The sequence below is a fragment of the Arachis hypogaea genome, chromosome 9 (assembly GCF_003086295.3).
Source record: "Arachis hypogaea cultivar Tifrunner chromosome 9, arahy.Tifrunner.gnm2.J5K5, whole genome shotgun sequence".
Lineage (NCBI taxonomy): Eukaryota > Viridiplantae > Streptophyta > Magnoliopsida > Fabales > Fabaceae > Arachis > Arachis hypogaea.
The window spans coordinates 106864900-106891548 of NC_092044.1; the positions used below are offsets into that span (position 1 = coordinate 106864900).

Here is a 26649-nt window from a genome sequence, read left to right on the forward strand (position 1 = left end):
ATTGAGAAGACACAAAATCTTAAACTTAGAAAAAAAGGATTTTATTTAATAAATGTTCTAAAATACTTGTTAATATTACCTATATATTTTAAGAATTTGATTTTTTTTTCCCCTTCGAACACAATCTTTAATTTTTCTGAGAGCATTTTTAGTTATTATTTAGTTTAACTAAAAGTATTCTAAGAAAATCTAAGAAAACAAAAGTAAAATTTTTTGTTTTTGTAACATGTGTATTCTTTTTATATACATGAAAAGCTTAAAACATTTATATTTTTTATATATTCAAAATTTTAATCGAAATGTTAAAAAGAGACTTTAAAGTGCTTGCAGCAATAATTAAGCGGACCATGCATTGCATAGTGAAGACCAAATTAAACCCCACTTGCCTCGTTTTAGGAGGAATGAACTTGACCCGTTTATTGGTAATCAATCATTCCACATATAAAATAGTAAAATATTTCCTGAGAAACACGTTTAATTAACGCCCGTGACAAGATGCAGTACACTATTAGGAGAAATAGTGTTTATGGATTGGATTTGATCTATAAATTTATAATATTTATCCAAATTTAATTAAAAATTACGGATATAATCTAATCTACAAATTAATAAAGTTGGATTGTAAATTTTAGGTAAATATCCGTGAAACCAATCTGCTGATTTATATATCCAAAAAATAAAAGAATAATATTAAACATCTAAATATTTTTGTTAATAAATCTAACCAAATTGATTTAATGTAATAAAAGTTAATTATATTTAATATTATTTTAAGTCTTATGTTTAATTTGATTGAATTTAATTTATAAAAAATTTTAGATGTATAACATTATTCTAAATAAGAATATATATATATATATATATATATATATATATATATATATATATATATATATATAAGGGAGTTTTTTGGTGACTAAGATAATGGTATTGAAAAGTAGTTAAAAGATTGACTCATAAATTAAAAGTTGAAATGTGGAATGATTGAATATAGTGAAAAATATTCTAAATTACATTAAAAATGAAAAAAAAAACTAAGTTATAAAAAAATAATAAATACATGGAAGGAAAAAAAAGATAAAAAAAAGCTGGAAAGTTAATAAAAATGGGATTTATTTAAATAAATTAAATAAATATTTTATTTATTAGAATAAATAATTATAAAAATTACTACAAAAATATATTTTTCAATCTTATCTCGTTTATTTATACTGTAAACAATATAATTATAAATATATTTCCTTTATATGGTAAACGATATATATGAAATTTGAAAAAGTACACGTATTTCGTTTACCGTGTAAACAAGATACATTTAAAATGATCCGTTTACCGTGTAAACAAGATATGTCGTATATGTATTTGTGAATATAAAAATATAATTTTTGAAAATAATAAAAATATTAATAATTTAAATTAGACCAAACTCTTAAAATGGAACGTTTCAAATAATAGGGGAAATAGGCGGTTTCAAATAATAGGGAAGATGGACTATTTCAAAATAACAAAGAAAATAGGTGGGTTGGTTTCTAGAAAAATAATGTGTTTATTTTAAATGGACAGTTTAAAATTACGTGATAGGTACAGTCGCCCATTAATTAATTAGTTAGTTAAAACCATTTATCTTCTTTATTATTTTGAAACTGTTTATCTTTCCTATTATTTGAAACTGCATATTTTCTCTATTATTTCAAACGTTTCATTTTAAGAATTTAGTCTAATTCAAATTATTAATATTTTTTATTATTTTTAAAAATGATATTTTTATATTTACAAATAATTTACATTATAAACTAAATAATTATGAATGTATTTTATTTATACTGTAAACGAGATAGGTGTATTTTTCAAATTTTATATATCTAAATTTATAGTGTAAACGAAATATATTCATAATTATATCATTTACAGTGTAAATAAACGAGATAAGATTGAAAGACGTATTTTTGTAATAATTTTTATAATTATTTATTTTAATAAATAAAATATTTATTTAAATAAAAAATCTCATTTTTATTAACTTCACATTTTTTTATTTTTTTTTTTCCTTTCATGCATTTATATATTTTTTTTCTATAACTTAGCTTTTTTTATTTTTAACGTAATTCACAAAAGCATATCCCTAAAATGTTTCTCATTATATTCAACCATTTCACATGTTAATTTTTAATTTATGGATAATTTTTGGCCATCTCTAAACACCATTATCTTAGTTACCAAAAAACTCATATATATATATATATATATATATATAAAGTATAACCTAACTGAAAATTCTAATCCCCCTCCCATTTCATTTGGACACCTCTCTCACTAGCTTTCATCTCACTGTCGACATTTCTCATTAGAGCTCCTCCCTTCCTTAGTTGCTTTCTTCATCGCCGCTCGCCGCCTAGCGATTTTTTTATGTTCGTCGCTGGTCTTGCTTCTTTGTTTTGCATTCTTCCTAATTTTTCGATATTTATCGTTTGTCAACTAGTCTTTTTTGCAAAAAACTTATTTTTAAAGAGAAAATTTCACTTTTTTTTAGAGGTGATAAAACTACGTTTTTTTCTTTTTTTTTGTAAAATATATATTATTATCTTTTATAATTTTTAAAAAACCTTTTCATTAATTCATTTTAAATTTTTCATGTTAACTAATGTTAATTTATATCTATTTAAAAAAATAAATTATTTTTTACAAAAATATTTTTTAATAAAAAATTTTTTTTGTCACTAAATATTTTTTATCAAAATATCCTTTAATAAATTATTTTTTATTAATTAAATTGTATTTTTATCAAAATATTTTTTAAACAAATTTAATAATTAAATTATTTTAAAAATATTCTTCAATAATTTTTTTATTATTAAAGTGTGATTTTTTTCGTTAATAATTATTTTTATATTTTATTATTAATTTTTTAATATTAATATATATTATTTTAATATTTAATAAAAAATCTTGATAAAATTATTTTTTGATATCAATATATATTAATTATTATTCATATTAATAGTAGTAAGATTTTTTATTTAATATTAAATAATATATATTAATATACAAAAATTAATAGTAAAATATAAAAATAATTGTTAACAAAAATTTGGTAATATTACCATTTAATAATTAAAAAATTATTAAAATATATCTTAGAAAAAATAATTTAATTATTAAATTTTTTAAAATATTTTGATAAAAATATAATTTAATCAATAAAAAATTTATTAAAGAATATTTTGGTAAGCAAAATTTAATAAAAAAATTAAAATTTTTGTTAAAGGATATTTTTATAAAAAATAATTTTTTTTTGAAAAATAGATAAAATTAACATTAGTTAACACAAAAAAATTAAAATAAATTAAAAAATAAATTTTTAAAAATTATAAGAAAAGACAATGTATATTTTACAAATAAAAAAGAGGAATATCATCTTAACATCTCTTAAAAAAAGAAGAATAAAATTTTCTTTTTTTAAAAAATTTAATTTGATTAACATCTAACACGTTAATATTTTTTTGGTCAAAATTATTAATAAAAATATTTAATAATAAAAAATATTAACTAAAATTAATTTAAATTTATTTTATTTAATATTAATTAATTTTATATAAAATTAATAAATATTAAGTAAAACCATTTTTTTTTGTCAATATAACCTTGCCGAAGTATTTATTGGTTTCAATGCATTTCTGTGGTCCTTTGATAACGTGTCACTTTTGAGATATTGGAATCACAACTTTGTATTTTTTTTTAAAAGTGGTTGATACTTGATAGCCCAAAAACACGTTTTCAAATATTCCCGTCAATAATGTGTTTTGCTTATATCACTAAAGAAATAGTATAATTATCGACGTCAAAAATTGATGGTTAAATTTTTTGTCAATATTTTTCGACGATTTATTGTCGATAAAATAGAAAAGAAATTATTTAAAATAAAATATTAAAATTGACGACGATGTCGTTTATTATTTTGACAACCTTCTAACCCTTTATTATTATCGTCACATTACCGACAAAACAGTAGTTATAATTTTTTTTTCTTTTAAAATAGACAGACTGGTTGTCGATTTTAATAATTAAAATATCGACGAATTTTGTCGTCGATAAATTTAGATAATAGAAATTTCTTCTATAGATTAAATGGGCGGTGTAGATTTATTATATAAAATAGACAGTTAAAATGTTGATTTTTATTTTAACTAAAATCAACGAAATAGTCGTCGATTTTTATCCAAAAGAACATCACTCCGGTGCTTGCTTTCCGCGCCCTTTGTTTCACTCATTTCCCCAGAATTTAACCCAAATCCTTCAACAATCCTATCCGCCCCTATAATTATTAAATCCGACAAATAAAATTAAATTTTAAAAATTATATAACCATCATTTACATACATAACATAAATTAAGGTAAAAATTTAAATATGATATAATATTATTAATCATTTTACTAATTATTTTATATATATTATATATACCAGGGCGGGTTTACCCCGGCACCCCGGCGTGGGAGCGAGTAATTACCCACTCCAAACAGATAGGGACGGAGTGGGTACCTGTGGGTTCGGGTAGTGTTGCCACCCCTATGTGTGTGTGACTAATTTAGGGTATAAATTAAGAAATTTAGAATATTAGGATTTTTATTAGAAATTTTTAGGATTAGGATAAAATATACACAAGTAATATAATAATTTTATAAAATATTTGAGATAAAATAATAATTCAAAAATTAAATATAATACTATAAAGATTATTTTCAAAATACGTAAGATTTTGTTTATCAATATATCAATGAACTCAAATAATTATCTTTAATTTTAATCATAAACTAAGCATACTAATCACATTTTTATAAAATTAAGTTTAAACTCAAAATATTAATTACCTAAATTAAATCATGACCTTTCATTATTTTTCTATCATCGAGACTTTAATTTTAATTTATATAAAATAATTAATTATAATAAAAATTGTACTTAAACATTAATTAACTTAAACTCATTATTTATAAAAATCAATTTAATCATTCCTAATAAATTAATCCCTAAAAGTTCAAACTAATAAAATAAACCATAATTCATTCATAATAAAAATTACTTAAATTAAATTATATAATACTTCCATTACTAAATTTTATTTTCAAATTATATGAAATAACCAATTATAAAAATAACATAAGAATATTAATTAACTTAAACTCCAAATATTAATAAAACTAATTTAATTACTCTTAATTGATTAATTTATAAAATAAGATATTCAATTAATAAAATAAATCATAACTTTTTCAGAATAAAAGTTACTTAAATTACATTGTACAATTTTTTCTTATTTTACAATTACTAAAATTATAAAAATATTCCATTATAATAAGATTACTTAAAAATATTAATTAATTCAAAATAAAACTATCTCCGAATATATTTAATTATTTTTAATAAAATAATTTCAAAAATTATAAAGTTTAAATTTAATAAGATAAAATCACAATTTATTCATATTTAGATTTTCAAAAAATGAGAAATGTTACAGTTCCATTGATTGTTATAAGGCACGATTGGATGCCCAAGATTGTACACAAGAGTATGGTATTGAATATGAAGAGACTTTTGCTCCTGTCGCTCGTCTTACGTCTGTTCGACCTTTCCTTGCCATTGCTGCGGTTAAAAAATGATCTCTCAATTAGATGGATGTGAAGAATGCATTCCTTAATGGGAATTTGAAAAAGAAAGTCTACATGAAACGTCTTCGGGGTATCCTTGTCCTTCTAGTAAAGTCTGTCTCCTTCGCAAGGCACTTTATGGACTTAAGCAAGCTCCTCGTGAATGATTTGACAAGTTTAGCACTACCATATGCAATCTTGGTTTTACTTGCAGCCCACATGAGAATGCTCTCTTCATTCGTAAAAGTGAACGTGAAATTGTTCTTCTACTTTTGTATGTCGATGACATGATCATTACTGGAGTTAATGCTGATGGTATCTTTGATCTCAAGGCGTCCCTTCATCGTACTTTTGAGATGAAAGATCTTGGTTCTCTCAGCTACTTTCTTGGTCTAGAAGTCATATCCACCGTTGATGGCATCTATATCTCTCAAGCCAAATATGCTTCAGATCTTCTTGCTCGAGCCAGACTTACAGATAGTCACACTGAATCTACTCCTCTTGAGCCCAATATTCGATTTATTCCTATGGATGACATTGTTTTGGATAATCCTACTCTTTATCGACAGCTAGTTGGAAAACTCGTCTACTTAACTGTCACCTGACCGGACATCGCCTACCCGGTTCATGTTCTTAGCCAGTTTTTATCGGCTCCTCGTACTACTCACTATGTAGCAGTTCTTCGCATTCTTCGCTACATCAAAGGCACCATATTCCATGGACTTCATTTTTCTGCCTATTTATCTTTATCCCTTCAGGCGTATTCAGATGTTTATTGGACTGGTGATCCCACTGATTATCGTTCCACTACTGGTTATTATTTGTTTCTTGGAGACTCCCTCATTTTTTGGCAAGCTAAGAAGCAAACATTTACTACTCGATCAAGCACAGAAGCTGAATACCGTGCTCTTGTTGAGGGGGAATATTACGAGAATAATTAGAATCAAATTAGATCAATTAGTATCATGTGTATTTATATAGCGTATCTGTATATTAATTGTAGAATTCTATACTTTTATGACTTTGATTCTGTTAGCAGCTATAAATACCCCTTGTATATTGTACTTTCATAAGACACTCAATAATACAAAAATCTTTTCTCTAGTTTAGGTCCTTGTTTCTAACAATAATAATTTTATTAAATAAAATCCAACTATAAAATAATAAATAATATAAACAAATTATTTCATACTATTTTAGTAATTTTTAAATTTTATAATACAAAATTATTTTTTAATTAAACTATAAAATAGATAAATTAATTTCACATGATTTATTAGATAAACAATTATATATATAAAAGTGTTTATTGAAATAATTTTAATCTTTTAAAAAGAATCTTGTTAAATTTTAAATGTAGTCATTTATATTTTGTTGATCTTCAAAATCTTAGACACTATTTTAGACAAACGAAAGCATCTATTTATTATAATTTCAGACATTATTGCAATCCTATAATTATAAATTTATAGTAACTTAAAAATAAAAAATTAATACATTTAATTTAAATATAAATACTTTTATATAATTTATATATTTAATTATATATTTGGTCTCCTAAAATTAACACATTTAATTTAAATATAAATACTTTTACATAATTTATATATTTAATTATATATTTGGACTCCTAATTTTTTTAAGATTCGTTAATTAACGTTTACATCAGTAATTTTATTAATTATTTATATTAAATTTAATAATTATATAATAATAAATTCTTTAAAAACTTTTAAATAAAAAAATGTTTAAAATATTAAAAATAAATTAAAATTTAATTCAGATATTAAAAATTAAAATAATATTTTATCCCATAATTTTATACGCAATGCTTACTTGATGACTGTTTCTTTATACATGTAGTATAATCCAGTGTTAAATTGTTAAAGCAAACGTGAAAAATCTAAAATACCTCTAACAAGTAAGAACCCCAAAATACCCCTATTGCCATCTTTTAAATTCATCCCTGTTTTTTTTTTTTTTTTTTTTCTAAATTCATCCCCTATTTTATTTGGGCTTTGTTGAGAGTTCTTTTGTAGGGGTGCTAGTCCAGGTACGGGTTGGGATATGATTTCAGCTTTTTCTAAACCTAGAATACAAACACCAAAAACGAAAAGAATCAAGAATACGACATGTTATTGTTGACACTTGACCAAAAAAAATGGGATGAATAAGGCCACAAATTTTCACTGATCGTAATGGATGAGCGATGATGAAAAGGATTTCGTGATCATTCATTATCATGATAATTAATAATAATAATAATAATAATAATAATAATAATAATAATAATAATAATAATAATAATAATTTATACTAACAATGAACACTAATTACAGACTTCATTCTATGATCCGAAAGTAAATGTACTAGGAATATAGAGAAAGTGTAGGGAGATAACTAAACTATCAGCCAACTTAAACAATTTATTAAAAAATAAAATTTTAAATAATTAGGATTAATGCCATCAAATTATTAGAATTAGTGAAACATAACCTCTAATGACTGTTATCGTATAATCATTTCGTCAACATAAAATTTTTGTATTGGTACTTTATCTTCAACTGTCTAACGTATTGTCACTGTATTTTTTTTATACATTACACAGGACCGACCTACATCAATAAAAGAAACATCACAAATTTAAATTCAAAAAAACATTATAAGTTTTATAAAAAAAATTTTCGAAGTTCAACAAAAAATATTTAAATTTAATAAAACAAACATTCGAATTTTAATTAAAAAAAACACCCCACAGTTACCTTTTCAGGGTATCTATTGCAATTAACAGCGAGAGAGTTTTTTGTCCACCTTTCACAGCGAACAAATTGTGTGGGTGGGGTCGGGCGAGGGCTAGTTGACGGCGTGACTGGATGCGACGGCGCAAAGGAGGATCATATAAGTTGGTTTCCTTCGTGGGATTGTGGGCATCATTGTTGGCGCGAGAAGACCCGGATCGTTGATGCAGCGAGCGGATGATCGACACTGATTGTGGGGGGCGGTGCGACGACGTGAATGGGGTGTGAGAATGAGAGGAAGACCGCAGAGTGTGGCGGGATTGGGAGTGAGAGGGAAAGGTGGGATATGCGGCTAGTCTTTTAATTTTACAATGAGTAATACTCAGAAAAATTAAAATAGGGTTAAATTTGGATAATGGTGTCGGAATATTTTTTTTTGCGTTGTTAGACTTTTTATTTAGGACTTATATTATAATTAGCAGAATTAACTAGTACTCTAGTTACTAGATTACTATTACGTAGGTAACCTGAAATAGATGGATTGGGCTTGAATGAGAGGCCCAAACGCTGGGAAAAGGCGGTCTCCGACTTGCTTTGCGTCTGGGAGCCGTCGTCTGAGTTGTGTATGTGAGAGAATGAAGGGGTGGTACCTACAAAGACACTCTGATGCCTAAGTTAGTAAGGGGATAAACAGGTTTTTAGTGTATTGGAACTTAGTTTTTAACTGAGTGTGTCAGTGTATTTATAGGTGATGATCCAATAACCACCGTTGGAGTAGTTCTACTTCTGAAGGTGGATAACCATCCCTTTATTCTAGAGTTTTTGAGATATCTCTTCTAAAAGTGGGTGAGAGATTTTAGGGGGTAGTTACTTATATGTATAAGTGTTATCTGTCAGCTCATGTCGAATCCGACCTCTTTGAGGAGGTTGGGTAAGCGGCAGAAACCATCCTTTTGATTGGGCCTTTTTTGGCTTACTTGGGTTTGGACCATAGTGTTGGGTCAGGGCATAAACAGTGCCCCCACTCGAGTCCGATCTCTTAGCTATGAGTTGGATTCGAGTATTAATTGAACTCGGTTCTATTCAAGTCGAAAAAACAACATGATTTTAGTTTAAAATCGACGTGATTTTGAATTTCTCAACTGTCGCGTCTAATCAAACGTCACGTCCGTTCAGGGCTTGCATTTACACGTGGGGGAATAGTTACATTAGTAACGGTATGTTTCTTTAATGACAACGTCGTTTTACTGTTATTCCCTAGTACGTTATAAATACTTTTCCCTCTCATTTCTTTGTTTTCTTTCGTCTTCTCTTTGAAGTGTCTTTCCTTGCACCTTCACTCTTTCACTCAAAACTCCCTTTGGCCTTTCGTTCGTGGGTGCTTCACCTTGGCTACTGGAATTCTTCCCTTTGGTGACTTTACAAAGAAGGTTAGTTCTTCTTATCTTGCTTTCCTTCGTTGTTTTCACCGTATTTTCTTTTATTCCCATTTGTTGTACCGTATGTCAGGAGAGGAGTTTTGAGGCATATCTTTGATGCATGCTTGCTGTTGTAGTGAGAAACTTTGGGATTTCTATGTTCTTCTCTTAGAGGAGTTATTTTCTTTCACTGCTTGCTGGCTGTTTTCTTTATCTGCTAAAGAACTGTCTTATTGTTAGAACCCTATTTTTTTATGGTTTCTTTTTCTTTGTGTCATGTAGGTATATTTCCTTATATTTTATTTTTCTGAGAAAAATGTCTTCTTATATCCCTGAAACCCTTTTAAGATGGGTAGATTCCTCCGTGCTTTCTGAACACCCTCTAGTGGATACTGTTTTCTAAACCGAGCTCCGCAAACACCATAGGATCTGTATCATTGATGCTGACGAACCAAAATACGAACTAGTAGCCCCAGATCCTGACAATCGGGTTCGCTGTGGGAGGATCAATGATTCTGAGCCTCACTTCTTTTTCATGTATGACTGCCTTTTTACCCGCTTGGGGGTTTCCTTTCCTTTTTTCAACTTTGATATGGGGGTTTTATCTCATTGTTGAATTGCCCCTACCCAGCTTCATCCCAATTATTGGGATTTTATAAAGATTTACCAACTTGTCAGCCAAGAGCTTGATTTTCCGATTTCTTAAAAAATCTTTTTCTATCTGTTCCACCTGACCAAGACTTTTAGTGCTTCTAATAAATAAAACAAACAGTAGTGGGTGTCTTTTTGGGCTATTCAAGGTCAGAAAGTTTTTTCCATCTTTGATGAATCATTCCATGACATAAAAAAACTTTTTCTTTAAGATCCATGCTGTAGAAGGCCATCATCCTTTTTTCTTGAATGAGAGCAACAAACCCCAGTTTCCTCTATACTGGTTGGAGGCCTCCCCCGTTGATAAATATAGCCTAGATGACTTGGATGAGGTAGAGGAGGCCATTGTTGGATTTTTTCAAGAGGCCTGGGGGCGAGCTCCAAACTTGGATACTAAGAAATTTCTTCTTGGCCCTCCGAGTTTCGTCCAAACTGAGCTAGGTAGTTTTTGTTTCTTTGTGGCTGCTTTTGATGAATTCCAACTTGCAAACTGTTCATTTCCGGTTTGTAGGCTAATCAACTTTTGTTCTTTCTTTCAGAAATGGTAAAAGTCAGGTAAAAGGTAGCATACAATAAAGTTTAAGAGGTGAAGAGGAATGCTCGCACCCGTCTTGATGGTGCGAAGGTCGGAGCTTTTGGCACTCCTCCTCTCCGAGATTCTGGTTCGGGGACCTCCTCTTCCCGTCCCATTCTGGTAAACCCTATTCATACTTCTTCCCTTCCTCCTCCTGCCCCTGCCCCACCTATTCAGCCCTCCACCGAGCCTGAAAAGAAGAAGCGAAAGACCTTGGAGACTGGTTCCTCCACTGTTGGGGAGACCGGTTTTGATGGTCCGAAGTTCGCAAGGTAGCACATCCTTCCTTTTAGCCAAATTTCCATGGATGATGCTTCCTTACAAAACTGCTGGGGGGAATTCGGATTGCTGGGGTCTGTACTCCTCTTCTTGATATACTCAACAAAACTCCCTTGCGTTCTTCTAAAAAATCCATAGAGGATCTTCAGGGGAGGATTGCTCTATATTTGGAAGAGGAGAAGAGGCTGCAAGATGAGAATACCCGGCTGAGAGATAAGCTTGCTCAGTTCAAGGAGAGGGAGAAAAATTTAATGGGCCAATGTGCTTTGCCTGAGGGAATGAAGAGTAAGGCTGAGGAGAGTTATGTGAGGGCCTTTTTCAAAATTATTGATCTGAAGAAGCAGCTGAATCGAAATCGGGAGGCCTATCAGGACTTGGAGGATTCCATCATTGAAAGTTCTGAGGAGGCGTTTAGGGTGTTCAAGGAAAAAGTCGGAGTCATCACTCTCGACTAGGACCTTTTACCCCTCCATCCCGACAAAGTGGTCGTCAATGGGGAGATTGTCTCTCCTCCTCGTCCTGAGACTGATTCTGAATTGAAGACTTGTGGGTAGCGTATTATTGAATCCCCTCCTCGTGAGGTGGAGCAAAAGGAAGGATTCCTGCCGAGCTCTTCTTCTCAACCAGCCAAAACTCTGATATCTGCCGCCGAAGAGATCCCTCCGACCCTTCCGACTCCTGTAGTAGACCCGAGTTCCACTCCTATTGATGACTCCAATCCTCTTTTTCAATGATTTTTAACTACTAGGGCCCGGCTTGTGGGTCCTTTTTGAACAATTTTCTTATATATGTTTGTTTTATGTGGTGGCTTCTGACACTTGATCCTTAACAGGGTCATTAACAACAATTATTTGTTTTGCTGGTCCTTTTTAGATAAGGGCCTTTTAACAAAATATTTTTATTATGTACGTTTGCGGGCATTTTTGATGCTTTGAAAAAATTTTGTTGATTGATCTTTTAACTTTATAAGGCTTTTTGTGAAAAACCTTTTTTTGATCTTTTTGGTCTACAAAAAAAAGCTTTTCGTCATATGGACTGTTTTATCTACATTAGACAATTTTGCTATCGTCCAAAACTTTTCAATAACTTTTTGCCGAGTAATTTTGAGAAAAACCTTTGCTTCTATCCTTGAGGGATTTTCGTATCTCTTTTGTTTCTATTATTTCGACTTTATATATTCAATTTTTTTATTGAATTGTTCTCATAGTTTAGGTTATTTTTGCGATGCATTTTATTTTTTCTCGGGCTTTCCGACTTGTGTCGTTAGAGATATTATTTCCGAGTTATCATGATTGTCTTTTGTAACCTCTTTACACCGACTTGTACCTCGTCATTTTATCTCGCCAACCATTTAGGTCAGTCAAGAGATTTTCACGCTTTTTCGAGCTTAAATCGGTACGTTTCGTAGAATAATAATAACAATAACGGAATTATGAAGAGATAAAATAAATGCTTGTCCTTTGATGGAGATAATTTTTACAAAGTTGTTTTAGCTACTAAGGGATTTACAACTTTTAACCCTTAGTCCCCGCTTTGATGCCTCGTTAAAACTCCCTTCAGGGAAACCCTTTCCGGGAAAAAACCGTGAAGTCAAGAAAAAGAGTATATCAGGGAGCGGAGTTCGCTTATAGCTATAATATCACTTCATGTTGTAGGCATGCCACAACCTAGGGAGATCGGCGCCGTTCAAGTCGGATATTTTCTAATACCCTTTTCAGAGGACTTCACTTATCTTATATGGCCCTTTCCAGTTGGCGGTGAGCTTTCCTTCGCCTGACTTGTTTACGCCGATGTCATTCTTAATCAAGACCAAGTCATCTGAGGTGAAGCTTCTACGAATGACTGTTTTGTTGTACCTGTTCGTCATCATTTTCTTTAGTGCTGCTTCCCTTATCAGGGCCTGTTCCGAGACTTCAAGGAGTAGCTCGAATTCCTCTTTATGTGCCTGAATATTGCCAACCTCATCATAGAACCTCACTCTTGGACTTTGCTCGTTGACTTCAACTGTTATCATGGATTCTATGCCATAAGCGAGTCGGAGGGGTGTTTCTCCAGTAGCTGATTGAGGTGTGGTTCGTAGGCCCATAACACTTGAGGGAGCTCCTCGGCCCAAGCCCCCTTTGCATCTTGAAACATTTTCTTCAATCCGGCCAGTATGACTTTATTGGCTGCTTCTGCTTGTCCATTTGCTTGTGGGTGCTCAACCGAGGTGAACTGATGCTTGATTTTCATACTGGCTACCAAGTTTATGAATGTAGAGTCGGTGAACTGGCTACCATTATCCTTGGTGATGGAATGGGAAATTTTGTACCTAGTAATGATATTCTTGTAGAGGAACTTCCGACTTCTCTGAGCTGTGATGGTGGCTAAGGGCTCTGCTTCGAAACACTTCGTGAAGTAGTCTACCCCCACTATGAGGTATTTTACTTGTCCAGGCGCTTGGGGAAAAAGTCCGAGTAGGTCCAATCCCCATTTTGTGAAAGGCCATGGAGAAGTTATGCTGATAAGTTCTTCGGAGGGAGCAACATGAAAGTTAGCATACATTTGGCATGGCTGACATTTTTTCACGAAGTTGGTAGCATCCTTCTACAAGGTCAGCTAGTAAAATCTAGCTCGGATAACTTTTCTAGCTAAAGACCTTACTCCGAGATGATTTCCGCAAATGCCGTTGTGCACCTCTTTTAAAACTTCTGTTGTCTTTGAGGTCGGGAGGCACTTCAGCAGTAGTATGGATATTCCTCTTCTATAGAGGATATTTTTCACCAAGGTATAACTTTGTGCCTCCCTTCGGATTTTCTTGGCTTCTTTTTCCTTCTTGAGTAGGATGTCGAATTTTATGTATTCGATTAATGGGGTCATCCACCCAAGGTCTAAGCCGGATACCTTTAAGACATCTTGTTTAGCCCCCGTCTTCGTAACAAAGGGCTCTTGGAGGGTTTCTTGGATCAGACTTCTGTTATTTCTTTCTGGCTTGGTACTTGTTAACTTGGAGAGGGTGTCTGCTCTGCTGTTATGCTCCCGAGTTATGTGTCTGACCTCGGTCTTTAAGAATCGCCTAAGATACTCTAACATTTTGTCTAAGTACCTTTTCATGTTTGGGTCTTTAGTCTGATACTCTCCGTTGATTTGAGAAGTCACCACTTGAGAGTTACTAAAGACCACTATTTTGGTTACACCGACTTCTTCTGCTAACTTCAACCCGGCAATCAAGGCTTCATATTCGGCCTGATTGTTGGAGGCCAGGAATTCAAATTTGAGGTAGACTTCTATTTAGGTCTCCTCTTGGTTGACCAGTATCAAGCCTGCACCGCCTCTGACTTTATTGGAAGAGCCGTCCACGTACAACTCCCAAATTGTGGAAACCTCCTCCTGATCTCCCACGTATTCTGCCATGAAGTTGGTCAGGCATTGGGCTTTAATTGCTGTCCAAGTTTCATACTTCAGGTCGAACTCGGATAGTTCCATAGCCCATTGAACCATTCTACCCGCAATATTTGTTTTTAGAAGAATTTGCTTCATGGGCTAGTTCGTTCGAACTTTTATTGTATGAGCTTGAAAATAAGGTCGTAGCATTCGAGACGCCACTATTAAGGCATACGCAAACTTCTCGAGTTTTTGGTACCTTAACTCGGGGCCTTGCAGAACTTTACTGGTGAAGTATACAACATGCTGCCCGACCTCATCTTCCGTATCAGTGCTGACGCCACGACCTTTTCGACTACAGACAAATACAGGACGAGTTCTTTCCCGATTTTAGGTCGAGTCAGAACGGGAGGTTGGCTTAAAAACCTTTTGAACTCTTGGAAAGCTTCTTCACATCCGGGAGTCCATTCGAGCTGGCATCCTTTTCTTAGTAGAGAAAAAAATGGTAGGGATCTTAATGCTAATCCTGCTAAAAACCTGGAGAGAGCTGCAAATCGGCCATTCAACTGCTGGACTTCCCTTAAACAGGTCGGGCTCTTCATTTCCAGGACTGCTCTACACTTATCCAGGTTAACTTCAATCATGTTAGCATAAATCCTAGAAACTTTTCGGCCTCTACTGCAAATGTACACTTTGTGGGATTCAATCTCATCCCTTGCGCCCTTATGGTGCTGAAGACTTGTGAGAGGTTGGTCAGGAGGTTGGCCTCATCCTTGGTTTTTATTAACATGTCGTCCACCTATACTTCCATTAAACCCCCAAGGTGAGGTGCAAACACCTTGTTCATCAACCTTTGGTATGTAGCTGATGATCGGATTTTTGACGGTTTAGAATTTCACAATTGAAGTCTCGTTGCAAGTATAGTTTCTAAACCAACAAAGAATCCTTTCATACAAAAATTTATTTGTCACAAGTAACAAACCCCTAAAATCTATAAACTGAAATATTGGAACCTCGGGTCATCTCTCAAAGGAATTGCAGGGTAGTGTTCTTGTTATTGGTTATGGACATATATATTTTGGGGTTTTGGAGTAAGAAATAAGAAAAGTAAATGACAACGGAATTCAAATGATAAGACGGTCTTGGCAAGGATTGATGATTAAGGATCTCTATCCTTATTACTAACCACAACATGATAATTGCAAGGATCAATCCCACTAAGTCATCCTCTAACTAATGGTAGAGGAAGGTCAAGTGAGCTATATCAATCCAAGTCCATAAGTCCTAGCTTTCCACTAATTGACTTAGTGAGAACTAGCGTTAATGGCTATCAATCATCAATCACTTGGACATTAGTAACTCAAGAATTTCTAAGTTACCTTCCCAAGTCAAGAATATAAAATTCTACTCTAAAATTCTTCCAAGCATATCATAAAACACTTGGAATGCACAAAAAGAAAGCATAGTAAAATCACAACAAGAATAGAATCTATCGACAATCAAATGCAAAGAATTAACAACAACAATCAAGAAAATCATAATTATCATGAATTACCTCAAATTACATTAAAAGAGAAACAAAAGAACAAAAGTAGATCCACAACAAAGTATGAGAATTATAAGAATTGAAGCACAAAACTAGATAGATGAAGAGTAGAGGAGCAAGAATTGATAGAGGAAAAGTGAATCAAAGCAAGAATTAAATCTAGATCTAAGGAAGAATTAAACCTAATCCTAATCCTAATTCTAGAGAGAAGTGAGAGCTTCTCTCTCTAGAAAACTAAACTAAAACTAGATCTAAAGTATATGAATGAATAAAAGATGATGAATTATGCCTTTCCCTTCAATCCCTGGTTCCTTTTATCTTTTCCCGCCAAAAACTCAGCTCCAAATGGGGTTGGAAACCCTCCAAAATCGCCAGGCACGAGTTTGACTAAAAAGGTCACGTGCGGCTTTCGGTGTGGGCGCGCACAGTGCGCGTGCGGGCCCCTGGAGCATTACGCAATCCGCGCGTCCGCAGCTAGTGCGCGTGCGCGTCCATGGCTTTGTCTCAAATCTTTGGCTTTTCATGATTTCTCCACTATGCATGCTTTATCTTCACTCCTTTGATCCATTCCTAGCCTTTTCTAACCTAAAATCACTAACAAACACATCAAGGCATCTAATGGAATCAAAGGGAGATTAAAATCATCAAGTTAAAGGTCCAAAAAGCATGTTTTCACATCTAAGCACACATAAGGAAACAACCACAAAACTATGCTAATTTATGGAATAAATGTGAGGAAAGGTTAATAAAATGCTATAAATTCAACACAAGATAAACCTTAAAAATGAGGTTTATCAGTGGCTCCTGCATTTTTTAACCCGAAGGGCATGACCACATAGCAGTAATTTGCTCTAGGCGTGATGAAAGATGTATTCTCCTGATCCAGCCTATACATCGGGATTTGGTTATATCCCGAGTATGTATCCATGAAGGACAAGTATTGATATCTCGAGCTGGAATCTACTAGGGCATCAGTATTTGGAAGAGGATATGGGTCTTTTGGACCCACCTTGTTCAAGTCGGTCTAGTCAATACACATCCTCCACTTGCTATTCTGCTTCTTAACTAACACCATATTTGCCAGCCAAGCCGGATAATTGACTTCTCTGATAAAGCCGACCTCTAGGAGGGCTTGTATTTGTTCTTTGACCACTTGAGCCCGTTCAGGACCGAGCTTCTGTCTTCTCTGTTGAATAGGTCAGGATCCTGGGAATCCTGACAATTTATGCGTCATGAGCTCGGGATCTATCCCGGGCATGTCGGAAGCTTTCCAGGCGAAGAGGTCAGAGTTTTTTTGTAGGAGCCTTAACAGCTTCTGCTTCAAATCTCCTTTTAAATTGGCTCCTATATTGGTATTTTTTTCGTCCTTTTGTCCGATCTGTACCTCTTCAGTCTCTCCTCCGGGCTGTGGTAACAGTTCTTCTTTAACGCAGATGCCTCTGAGCTCAATGGTGTTCACTTCCTTGCCTTTACCCCTCAGGTTTAGGCTCTCGTTGTAACACTTTCTTACCATCTTCTGATCTCCCCTGATGGTTGCAATTTCCTCTAGTGTTGGGGATTTCATGCAAAGATGAGGGGTAGATACCACTGCTCCAAGCAGATTTAGGGTCGTTCTACCTATCAAGGCATTATAGGCCGAACCCACATCGACGACAATAAAGTTGATGCTCGGAGTCTTGGATTTCATCCCCTTTCCAAAAGTTGTATGTAGGGGTATGAATCCCAGTGGTTTTATTGGTGTGTCCCCCAATCCGTAGAGGGTGTCAAGGTATGCCCTTAACTCCTTTTTGTCCAATCCCAACTTATCAAACGCTGGCTCGAACAGGATATCAGTCGAGCTTCCTTGATCCGCCAGGGTTCTGTGTAGATGAGCATTGGCGAGGATCATGGTAATTACCACCGGATCGTCATATCCGGGAACAATACCCTGCTCGTCTTCTTTGGTGAAAGAGATGGTTGGGAGGTCGGGTAGTTCACTCCCGACTTGGTAAACTTCCTTCAGATGTCTTTTACGAGATGATTTGGTGAGTCCTCCCCCAGAAAAACCTCCCGAGATCATATATATGTCGTTCCGGAGTCCGTGGTAGCGGATCTCTCCGATCTTACTCATCTCGTTTCCTCTTTCCATGATTGTCCGACCTTTCCATGAGATATCTATCAAGCCGACCTTCCATGGCCAATTTTTCTATTACATTTTTTAACTCGTAATAATCATTGGTAGAGTGCCTGGTGCACGAAATTGTGATACATAATGGCGCCAACAACTTGTACGCACAATTGTAATCTCACTCGTAACCAGCAAGTGCACTGGGTCGTCCAAGTAATAATCCTTACGTGAGTAAGGGTCGATCCCACGGAGATTGTCGGCTTGAAGCAAGCTATGGTCACCTTGTAAATCTCAGTCAGGCGGATTCAAATGGGTGATAGAGTTTTCATAATTAAAAGATAAATAAACATAAAATAAAGATAGAGATACTTATGTAATTCATTGGTGGGAATTTCAGATAAGCATATGGAAATGCTTCATCCCTCTTGAATCTCTGCTTTCCTGCTGCCTTCATCAAATCCTTCATACTCCTTTCTATGGCAAGTTGTATGTTCGGGTTTCACCGGCGTCAATGGCTACCTCCCTTCCTCTCAGTAAAAATGGTCCAAATGCGCTGTCACCGCACGGCTAATTATCTATCGGTTCTCAATCATGTTGGAATAGGATTTACTATCCTTTTGCGTCTGTCACTACGCCCAACACTCGCGAGTTTGAATATCGTCACAGTCATCCCTTTCCAGATCCTACTCGGAATATCACATACAAGGTTTAGACCTTCCGGATCTTAGGAATGGCCGCCAATAATTCTAGCTTATATCACGAAGACTCTGATCTTTCAGAATGGAGGCTAAGAGATACACGCTCAATCTTAAGTAGAACGGAAGTGGTTGTCAGTCACGCGTTCATAGGTGAGAATGATGATGAGTGTCACGGATCATCACATTCATCAAGTTGAAGTGCAAGCAGATATCTTAGAATAAGAATAAGCATGAATTGAATAGAAAACAGTAGTAATTGCATTAATACTCGAGGAACAGCAGAGCTCCACACCTTAATATATGGTGTGTAGAAACTCCACCGTTGAAAATACATAAGTGAAAATAGGGTAGGCATGACCGAGTGGCCAGCCTCCCAAAACGTGAACAATGGTTCAAAGATTCCAAGATGAAAATACAATAGTAAAAGGTCCTATTTATAATGAAGCTAGCTACTAGGGTTTACAGAAATGGGTAAATGATGCAGAAATCCACTTTCGGGCCCACTTGGTGTATGCTTGGGCTGAGCAATGAGCTTTATACATGTAGAGACCTCTCTTGGAGTTAAATGCCAGCTTTGGTGCCAGTTTGGGCATTTAACTCCAACTTTTATGCCAGTTCTGGCGTTTTGATTTCAGAATAAGGCAGAGAAGGGGCGTCTAAACGCCAGTTTGCATCATCAAAACTTGAGCAAAGTATAAACTATTATATATTGCTGGAAAGCTCTGGATGTCTACTTTCCAAATCAATTGATAGCGCGCCATTTGAAGTTCTGTAGCTCCAGAAAACCCACTTCGAATGCAGGGAGGTCAGAATCCAACAGCATCTGCAGTCCTTTGTCAGCCTCTGAATCAGATTTTTGCTCAGGTCCCTCAATTTCAGCCAGAAAATACCTGAAATCACAGAAAAATACACAAACTCGTAGTAAAGTCCAGAAATATGAATTTTGCATAAAAACTAATAAAAACATCCCAAAAAGTAGCTAGATCCTACTAAAAACTACCTAAAATAATGTCAGCGTATAAATTATCCGCTCATCAGTGCCCATATAACTTGTGATATTCACAGTATTCGCTACGACTCCCCCCTTTCTTGTTCTTGATAGGTTGAGGGGAGGTAACTTTTCAATGTGACAAATTTCCCTGTAAATATCGACTAGGGAAGCTCGTAGGAGAGTGTAAGAATGATATCTTCTGGGCCTTTCAGACCCAACTTCTTCTTTCTTCTTGGGCTCCCTCTCCTTTTCCCTTGATGGGTGAGGGTGTCCGGATCGCCAGCTCGGCTCCCACAGTATGAAATTTTTCTCCATGTTGATGTACTTTTCGGCTCTTTCTTGTACATCACTCAAAGAAGTCGGATGTCTTTTCGAGATGGACTGACAGAAGGGTTCTTCTCGAAGTCCATTTACTAGGCCCATGATCACTGCTTCCGTGGGCAGATCTTGAATTTTCAAGCATGCTTTGTTGAACCTCTCCATGTAATCTCTCAGGGGTTCTCCGACCTCCTGTTTTACTCCTAGTAGGCTAGGTGCATGCTTGACTTTATCTTTTTGAATTGAAAAATACGTAAGGAATTTACATGAAAGATCGTTGAAACTGGTAACCGACCTGGAGGGTAATCCATCAAACCACTTCATGGCCGCCTTTGTTAAAGTCTTCAAAAATGCCTTGCAGCGCGTTGCATCCAACGTGTCCACCAAGTACATCCGACTTTTAAATTTACTTAGGTGATGCTTTGGGTCGGTAGTTCCGTCGTACAGATCCATGTCAGGGCTTTTAAAGTTCCTTGGAACTTTTGCCCTCATGATGTCTTCACTGAACGAATCTTCACCCCTCCCCAATGGGGTGTTTTCTCGGTCAGCGCGAGAACTCCTATCTCGGAGGATGGATTCTAGTCTTAAGAGCTTTCCTTCAAGCTCTTTTCGTCGCTCAACTTCTCTTCTTAGGTTTCTCTCCGCTTCTCACTATCGTTCTTGTTCCAGCTATTCTAGCCATCCTTGGTGGCCGTGTAGCAGCCCCATGAGATCGGCGACATGAGGTTGTCCCTCCTTCTCTGGCTCGTGAACCTCAGAGGAGATTCTTCTTGAATCTTGAACACTTGAGGGGCCTTCTCTATGTTGTCTATTTGTGTTACGGCCCAGCCCAAGGTCCACACGGGTCAACCTGACCCAAGCTCTACCCGACCCGGACGCCTGCATTCCAACCGACCCGGACACGCGTCCTGTACGACCCCCACACGGCTGCAGGGCAGCGCCCTTGGGATCATGGGCCTAACCTCACACGGGGCCCACCACTGACATGTATATAAGGGGAAGAATGGCTCTTCCCCCGAAGTACGTCACATCTTCCGTCCACCCGATCCGTTCGGAACCCGACGAACGAACATTGGCGCCGTCTGTGGGGACTTTCTTTGCCTGAATGGAAGTCGCGCCAGGTCCCGGCGACCGAGCTCGAGCAGCCGGAGCGGAAGGGGCAGCCTCCGTCGCCTCGCAAAGGGGAGGCCGGAGATCCCCCCAACGACACACGACAACCCGACCATTCGGAGGAACGGGCGGCGATAGCGCCATAATAATGCAGGAGCTACGCCACAGAGTCCAGAACCTAGAACGACAGCTAGCCGACCGGGAGAGGGATGGATGGTTTACCGATCCAAGCTACACCCCGTCCCCCGGGGGCGAGGAAGAAGAGAGCTCTCACCGAAGCCGCCCACGGCGCATATCTGCATCCCGGACTGAAGCAGAGGGCACGCAAGAGGAATCACCCATTCCGAGAAGACGAAATGACACAGTCATCTACTCTCGTGGCAGACAATCTTGACGAACGGCAAGAGGACGTGAGGACGGAGAAGGGAAATCCGAGAGAACACGACAACCTGTGATAATGGGTGTCACGCCGTTCCACCGATCTATCCTCGAGGTCCGGTTGCCGAAACACTTCGACAAACCAACGGACATGAGGTATGACGGAACCCAAGATCCTCTAGAACATCTCACGGCCTTCGAGGCTAGGATGAACCTGGAGGGAGTAGGCGACGAGGTAAGGTGCCGCGCCTTCCCGGTAACCTTAGCAGGACCAGCGATCAGATGGTTTAATGGCCTCCCTCAAGGTTCCATCTATAGCTTCTCAGACATCAGCCGCGCGTTTCTGGCTCAATTTACAACGCGAATAGCAAAGGCCAAGCATCCTATCAACCTCCTCGGGGTAACCCAGAGACAAGGAGAGCCGACCAGGAGGTACTTAGATCGGTTCAACGACGAATGCTTGGAAATCGACGGCTTGACCGACTCGGTGGCCAGTCTCTGCCTGACGAACGGCCTCCTCAACGAGAACTTCCGGAAACACCTTACCACGAAGCCGGTTTGGACGATGCATGAAATCCAAACGGTGGCCAAAGAGTACATAAACGACGAGGAAGTCAGCCGAGTCGTGGCAGCCAATAAGCGGCAGTCCGGTTACGGTCAGACTCGGCAGTCCGGTGGCGACGGGGAGAGAGCAAAAGAAAAGGTTAGGGAGGAGGCATCGAACAAAGCTCCTAGGTCGTTCCTCGAGTCGGGAAGTTCACTAACTACACTCCACTCACCCTCCCCATTGTAGAAGTCTATCAACAAATAGCTGAGAAGGGAATTCTTCCGAAGCCCCGACCACTCAAGGACCGCACAGGTGGAAACAAGAACCTTTATTGTGACTGCCATAAGGGATATGGCCATCAAACACAGGACTGCTTCGACCTAAAGGATGCATTGGAACAGGCGATAAGGGAAGGAAAGCTAGCAGCGTTCTCCCATCTCATCAGGGAGCCGAGAAGGCGTTATCGCGATCAGGATGAGGAAGGCAAGACACGCTCGACCAAACGGCGACAGGAGCCCGAAGACAGAGACCACGGCCTCACTGTGATAAACGTGGTAACGGCAAAAAACACTGCACCGAAGTCCCGGTCGGCACACAAGAAAGACGCCAAGGTTCTGGCGATCTCATCCACACCAGTGCACAGCACCAAAAAACCCCCATCCATTTCTTTCGGCCCAGAAGACCAATGGTTCGGCGACGCCCCGGAAAACCCTCCCATGGTCATAACGGCCAGAGTGGGAACCGGCCTCGTCAAACGGATCCTTGTCGACACAGGAGCTGATTCAAACATCATGTTTCGCAATGTGTTCGACGCACTGGGGCTAAAGGATGCCGACTTGACGACCCACCAGCACGGGGTCATCGGGTTAGGCGACCACTTCATCAAACCAGACGGAGTTATTTCCCTACCGATCTCGGTAGGACAAATGCAAGGCCGAAGATCGGCGATGGCCGAATTCGTAATCCTTCGAGACTCCACAGCCTACAACATCATCTTGGGAAGAAAAACAATCAACGATTTTGAAGCCATAATCAACACCAGGTTGTTAGTTATGAAGTTTGTCACCGATGATGGATCCATAGGGACCATAAGGGGAGACCTCGAGACGGCGGTCGCTTGTGACAACGCCAGCCTTTCCCTCAGAAAGAAGTCTAAGGAAGCATCTGGCGTATTTCTAGCCGACCTTGATGCCAGAGTAGAGGACAAGCCGAGGCCGGAACCAGAAGGGGACTTGGAGAAATTTAGCATCGGGGACGAAGGGGAAAAGTTCACATTCGTTAACAAGAACCTCCCACATGAGCTGAAGGAGCCTTTAATTGAAATGATAAGGGCAAACAGAGACCTGTTCGCATGGACGCCAGCTGACATGCCGGGCATAGATCCACAAATCATCTCACATCACCTAGCCGTCAAGCCGGAAGCACGCCCAGTGGCTCAACGAAGGAGAAAGATGTCGGCAGAAAGAGCAGAGGAGGTAGCCAAGCAAACGGCCGGCCTCCTAGAAGCAGGCTTCATACGGGAAGTGGACTACTCGACGTGGCTCTCAAATGTGGTATTGGTGAAAAAACACAATGGCAGGTGGAGAATGTGCGTGGACTACTCTGACCTTAACAAAGCATGCCCCAAAGATTGCTTCCCCCTCCCCAACATAGATGCACTCGTCGACGCTGCGGCGGGGTACCGGTATCTGAGTTTCATGGATGCCTACTCTGGTTACAATCAGATACCGATGCACCGACCAGACGAGGACAAAACGGCGTTCATAACGCCAGGAGGAACATTCTGCTATAAGGTAATGCCATTTGGCTTGAAAAATGCAGGGGCAACGTATCAAAGGCTGATGAACAGGATATTCCACAACCTCATAGGGAAAACGGTCGAAGTTTACGTGGACGACATCCTGGCAAAGACAACACGACCTGACGACCTCCTAAACGACCTGGCAAGCGTATTTGCATCCCTCCGTCAACATGGCATGAGGCTGAACCCCCTCAAGTGCGCCTTCGCCATGGAAGCCGGCAAGTTCCTGGGATTCATGATAACTCAAAGAGGGGTAGAAGCTAACCCGGAGAAGTGCCAGGCAATACTTCAGATGAAGAGCCCGGGATGTATCAAGGACGTCCAGAGGTTGGCAGGAAGGTTGACATCACTTTCTCGGTTTCTCGGAGCCTCGGCGGCAAAGGCCCTGCCGTTTTTTAACCTCATGAAGAAAGGGATGGCGTTCGAATGGACACCAGCGTGCGAAGAAGCCTTTCGACACTTCAAGGAAATCTTGGCGGCACCCCCCGTTCTCGGGAAGCCAAGGGACGGGGAACCACTATACCTGTATCTCGCCATAACAAGCGAAGCCCTGGCCGCAGTGCTAGTACGGGAGGACGGGAAAACCCAACAGCCAGTCTACTTCATAAGCAGGGCTCTGCAAGGAGCAGAATTAAGATATAGCAAGTTGGAAAAGCTAGCCCTAGCGCTCCTAACTTCCTCGAGAAGGTTGAAGCAGTACTTCCAGAGTCACCAAGTGGTCGTCAGGACAGACCAAGGGATTCGGCAAGTTCTCCAAAAACCCGACCTGGCGGGAAGAATGATGACTTGGTCCATCGAACTCTCTCAATATGACATACGATACGAGCCCCGGCAAGCCATCAAGGCGCAGGCCATGGCGGATTTTTTGGTTGAAGTAACAGGAGATCCAGGCGAAGACATAGGCACACGGTGGAAGCTCCATGTGGACGGAGCCTCCAACCAGACCTACGGAGGAGCCGGGATCATCCTAGAAAGTCCAAACGGGGTCGTATACGAACAGTCGGTCAGATTCGAGTTTCCCATCTCGAACAATCAAGCAGAATATGAAGCCCTCATTGGAGGCTTGACCCTAGCAACAGAGGTCGGCGCAAAAAGGCTGGAAGTATGCAGCGATTCCCAAGTCGTCACTTCCCAAGTAAACGGCAGCTACCAAGCCAAGGACCCCTTGTTGCAGAAGTACTTGGAAAAGGTCAAAAGCTTGAGCCAAAAGTTCGACGAGGTCACGGTCCAGCATGTACCCAGGGAAAGGAACACACGAGCAGACCTTCTATCAAAATTAGCCAGCACGAAGCCAGGGGAGGGAAACCGGTCTCTCATCCAAGGCATGACAAGGGAACCTGCAATTACACTACACATAACAACCCTAAGTTCTTCATGGCTAGACCCCATCACCAACTACCTAGAACACGGCCAAGTCCCTGGTGACGAAAAGGATGCGTTGAAATTAAGGAGAGAAGCGGCCAAATACGCTGTCATCCAAGGACAGCTGTTCAGAAAGGGGCTCAGCCAACCCCTACTGAAGTGCCTACACCCCGACCAAACGGACTACGTCCTCAAGGAAGTCCACGAGGGCTGCTGTGGGCACCACATCGGAGGAAAAGCCCTAGCAAGGAAGTTGATCCGAGTTGGGTACTACTGGCCGTCGATGATGGCAGATTCCAAAGAGTTTGTCAAAAAATGCATAAAGTGCCAACAGAACGCCAACTTTGCCAAGGCACCGGCAAACGAGTTGAGCTTGCTGACGACTTCCCGGCCGTTCGCTCAGTAGGGAATCGACCTCTTAGGGCCCTTCCCTGTCGGCCCTGGGCAGGTCAAATATCTCATAGTGGCAATTGATTACTATACCAAATGGATAGAAGCCGAACCATTGGCTAGCATATCCTCAGCCAATTGCAGAAAATTCATGTGGAGGCAGGTGATAACACGGTTCGGGATACCAGAAGCCGTCATCTCGGACAACGGCACACAATTTGCTGACAAAAAGTTCACAGAATTCCTCAACGGCCTAGGTATAAGGCAAAGGTTCTCTTCGGTAGAACACCCTCGGACGAACGGACAAGTGGAGTCCGCCAACAAAGTTATCCTTTCAGGGCTAAAGAAGAGGTTGGACAAAAAAAAGGGTGCTTGGGCCGACGAGCTGGCATCGGTCCTCTGGTCTTATCGAACAACCGAGCAATCCTCCACCAAGGAAACCCCTTTCCAACTAACATACGGGGTGGATGCAGTAATACCCGTGGAGATCGGTGAACCGAGCCCGCGATTGCTTTTGAAAGGAGTAGAGGAAACTGTAGAAAAGGACCTGATAGATGAAGCCCGGGAAATGGCCCATTTGACGGAAACAGCGCTAAAACAAAGAATAGCTCTGCGCTACAACACCAAAGTGCTCAAGAGGGACTTTGAGCCTGACGACCTCGTCCTGAGACGGAACGATATCGGCCTGCCGACCCCCGGAGAAGGCAAGCTAGCGGCAAACTGGGAAGGCCCTT

At 38.3% G+C, this 26649-nt stretch overlaps 2 protein-coding genes across 2 annotated transcripts; both read left to right on the forward strand.

The window, feature by feature from the left end:
- Positions 1–5931: 5931 nt before the first annotated feature.
- On the forward strand, positions 5932–6585 carry LOC112709447 (uncharacterized mitochondrial protein AtMg00810-like). Its single transcript, XM_025761333.1, has 2 exons — positions 5932–6240; positions 6403–6585. The coding sequence occupies exons 1-2, from the start codon at positions 5932–5934 to the stop codon at positions 6583–6585; spliced, it is 492 nt and encodes a 163-aa protein (XP_025617118.1).
- Positions 6586–21894: 15309 nt separating this feature from the next.
- Positions 21895–25931, forward strand: LOC140175195 (uncharacterized). The gene is made up of 3 exons (XM_072202139.1): positions 21895–22518; positions 22731–23950; positions 24212–25931. Exons 1-3 carry the CDS (start codon positions 21895–21897, stop codon positions 25929–25931), a joined length of 3564 nt encoding a protein of 1187 aa, XP_072058240.1.
- The last annotated feature ends 718 nt before the right edge of the window (positions 25932–26649 follow it).

Coding starts and splice junctions, on each gene's coding strand:
- LOC112709447 (XM_025761333.1), top strand. CDS start 5,932: ATGATCATTACTGGAGTTAATGCTGATGGTATCTTTGATCTCAAGGCG. Junction 6,241..6,402: donor GAAAACTCGTCTACTTAACT/GTCACCTGACCG, acceptor TTATCCCTTCAG/GCGTATTCAGATGTTTATTG.
- LOC140175195 (XM_072202139.1), top strand. CDS start 21,895: ATGGGTGTCACGCCGTTCCACCGATCTATCCTCGAGGTCCGGTTGCCG. Junction 22,519..22,730: donor GGGAGAGAGCAAAAGAAAAG/GTTAGGGAGGAG, acceptor CATCAAACACAG/GACTGCTTCGACCTAAAGGA. Junction 23,951..24,211: donor CACAATGGCAGGTGGAGAAT/GTGCGTGGACTA, acceptor GCTGATGAACAG/GATATTCCACAACCTCATAG.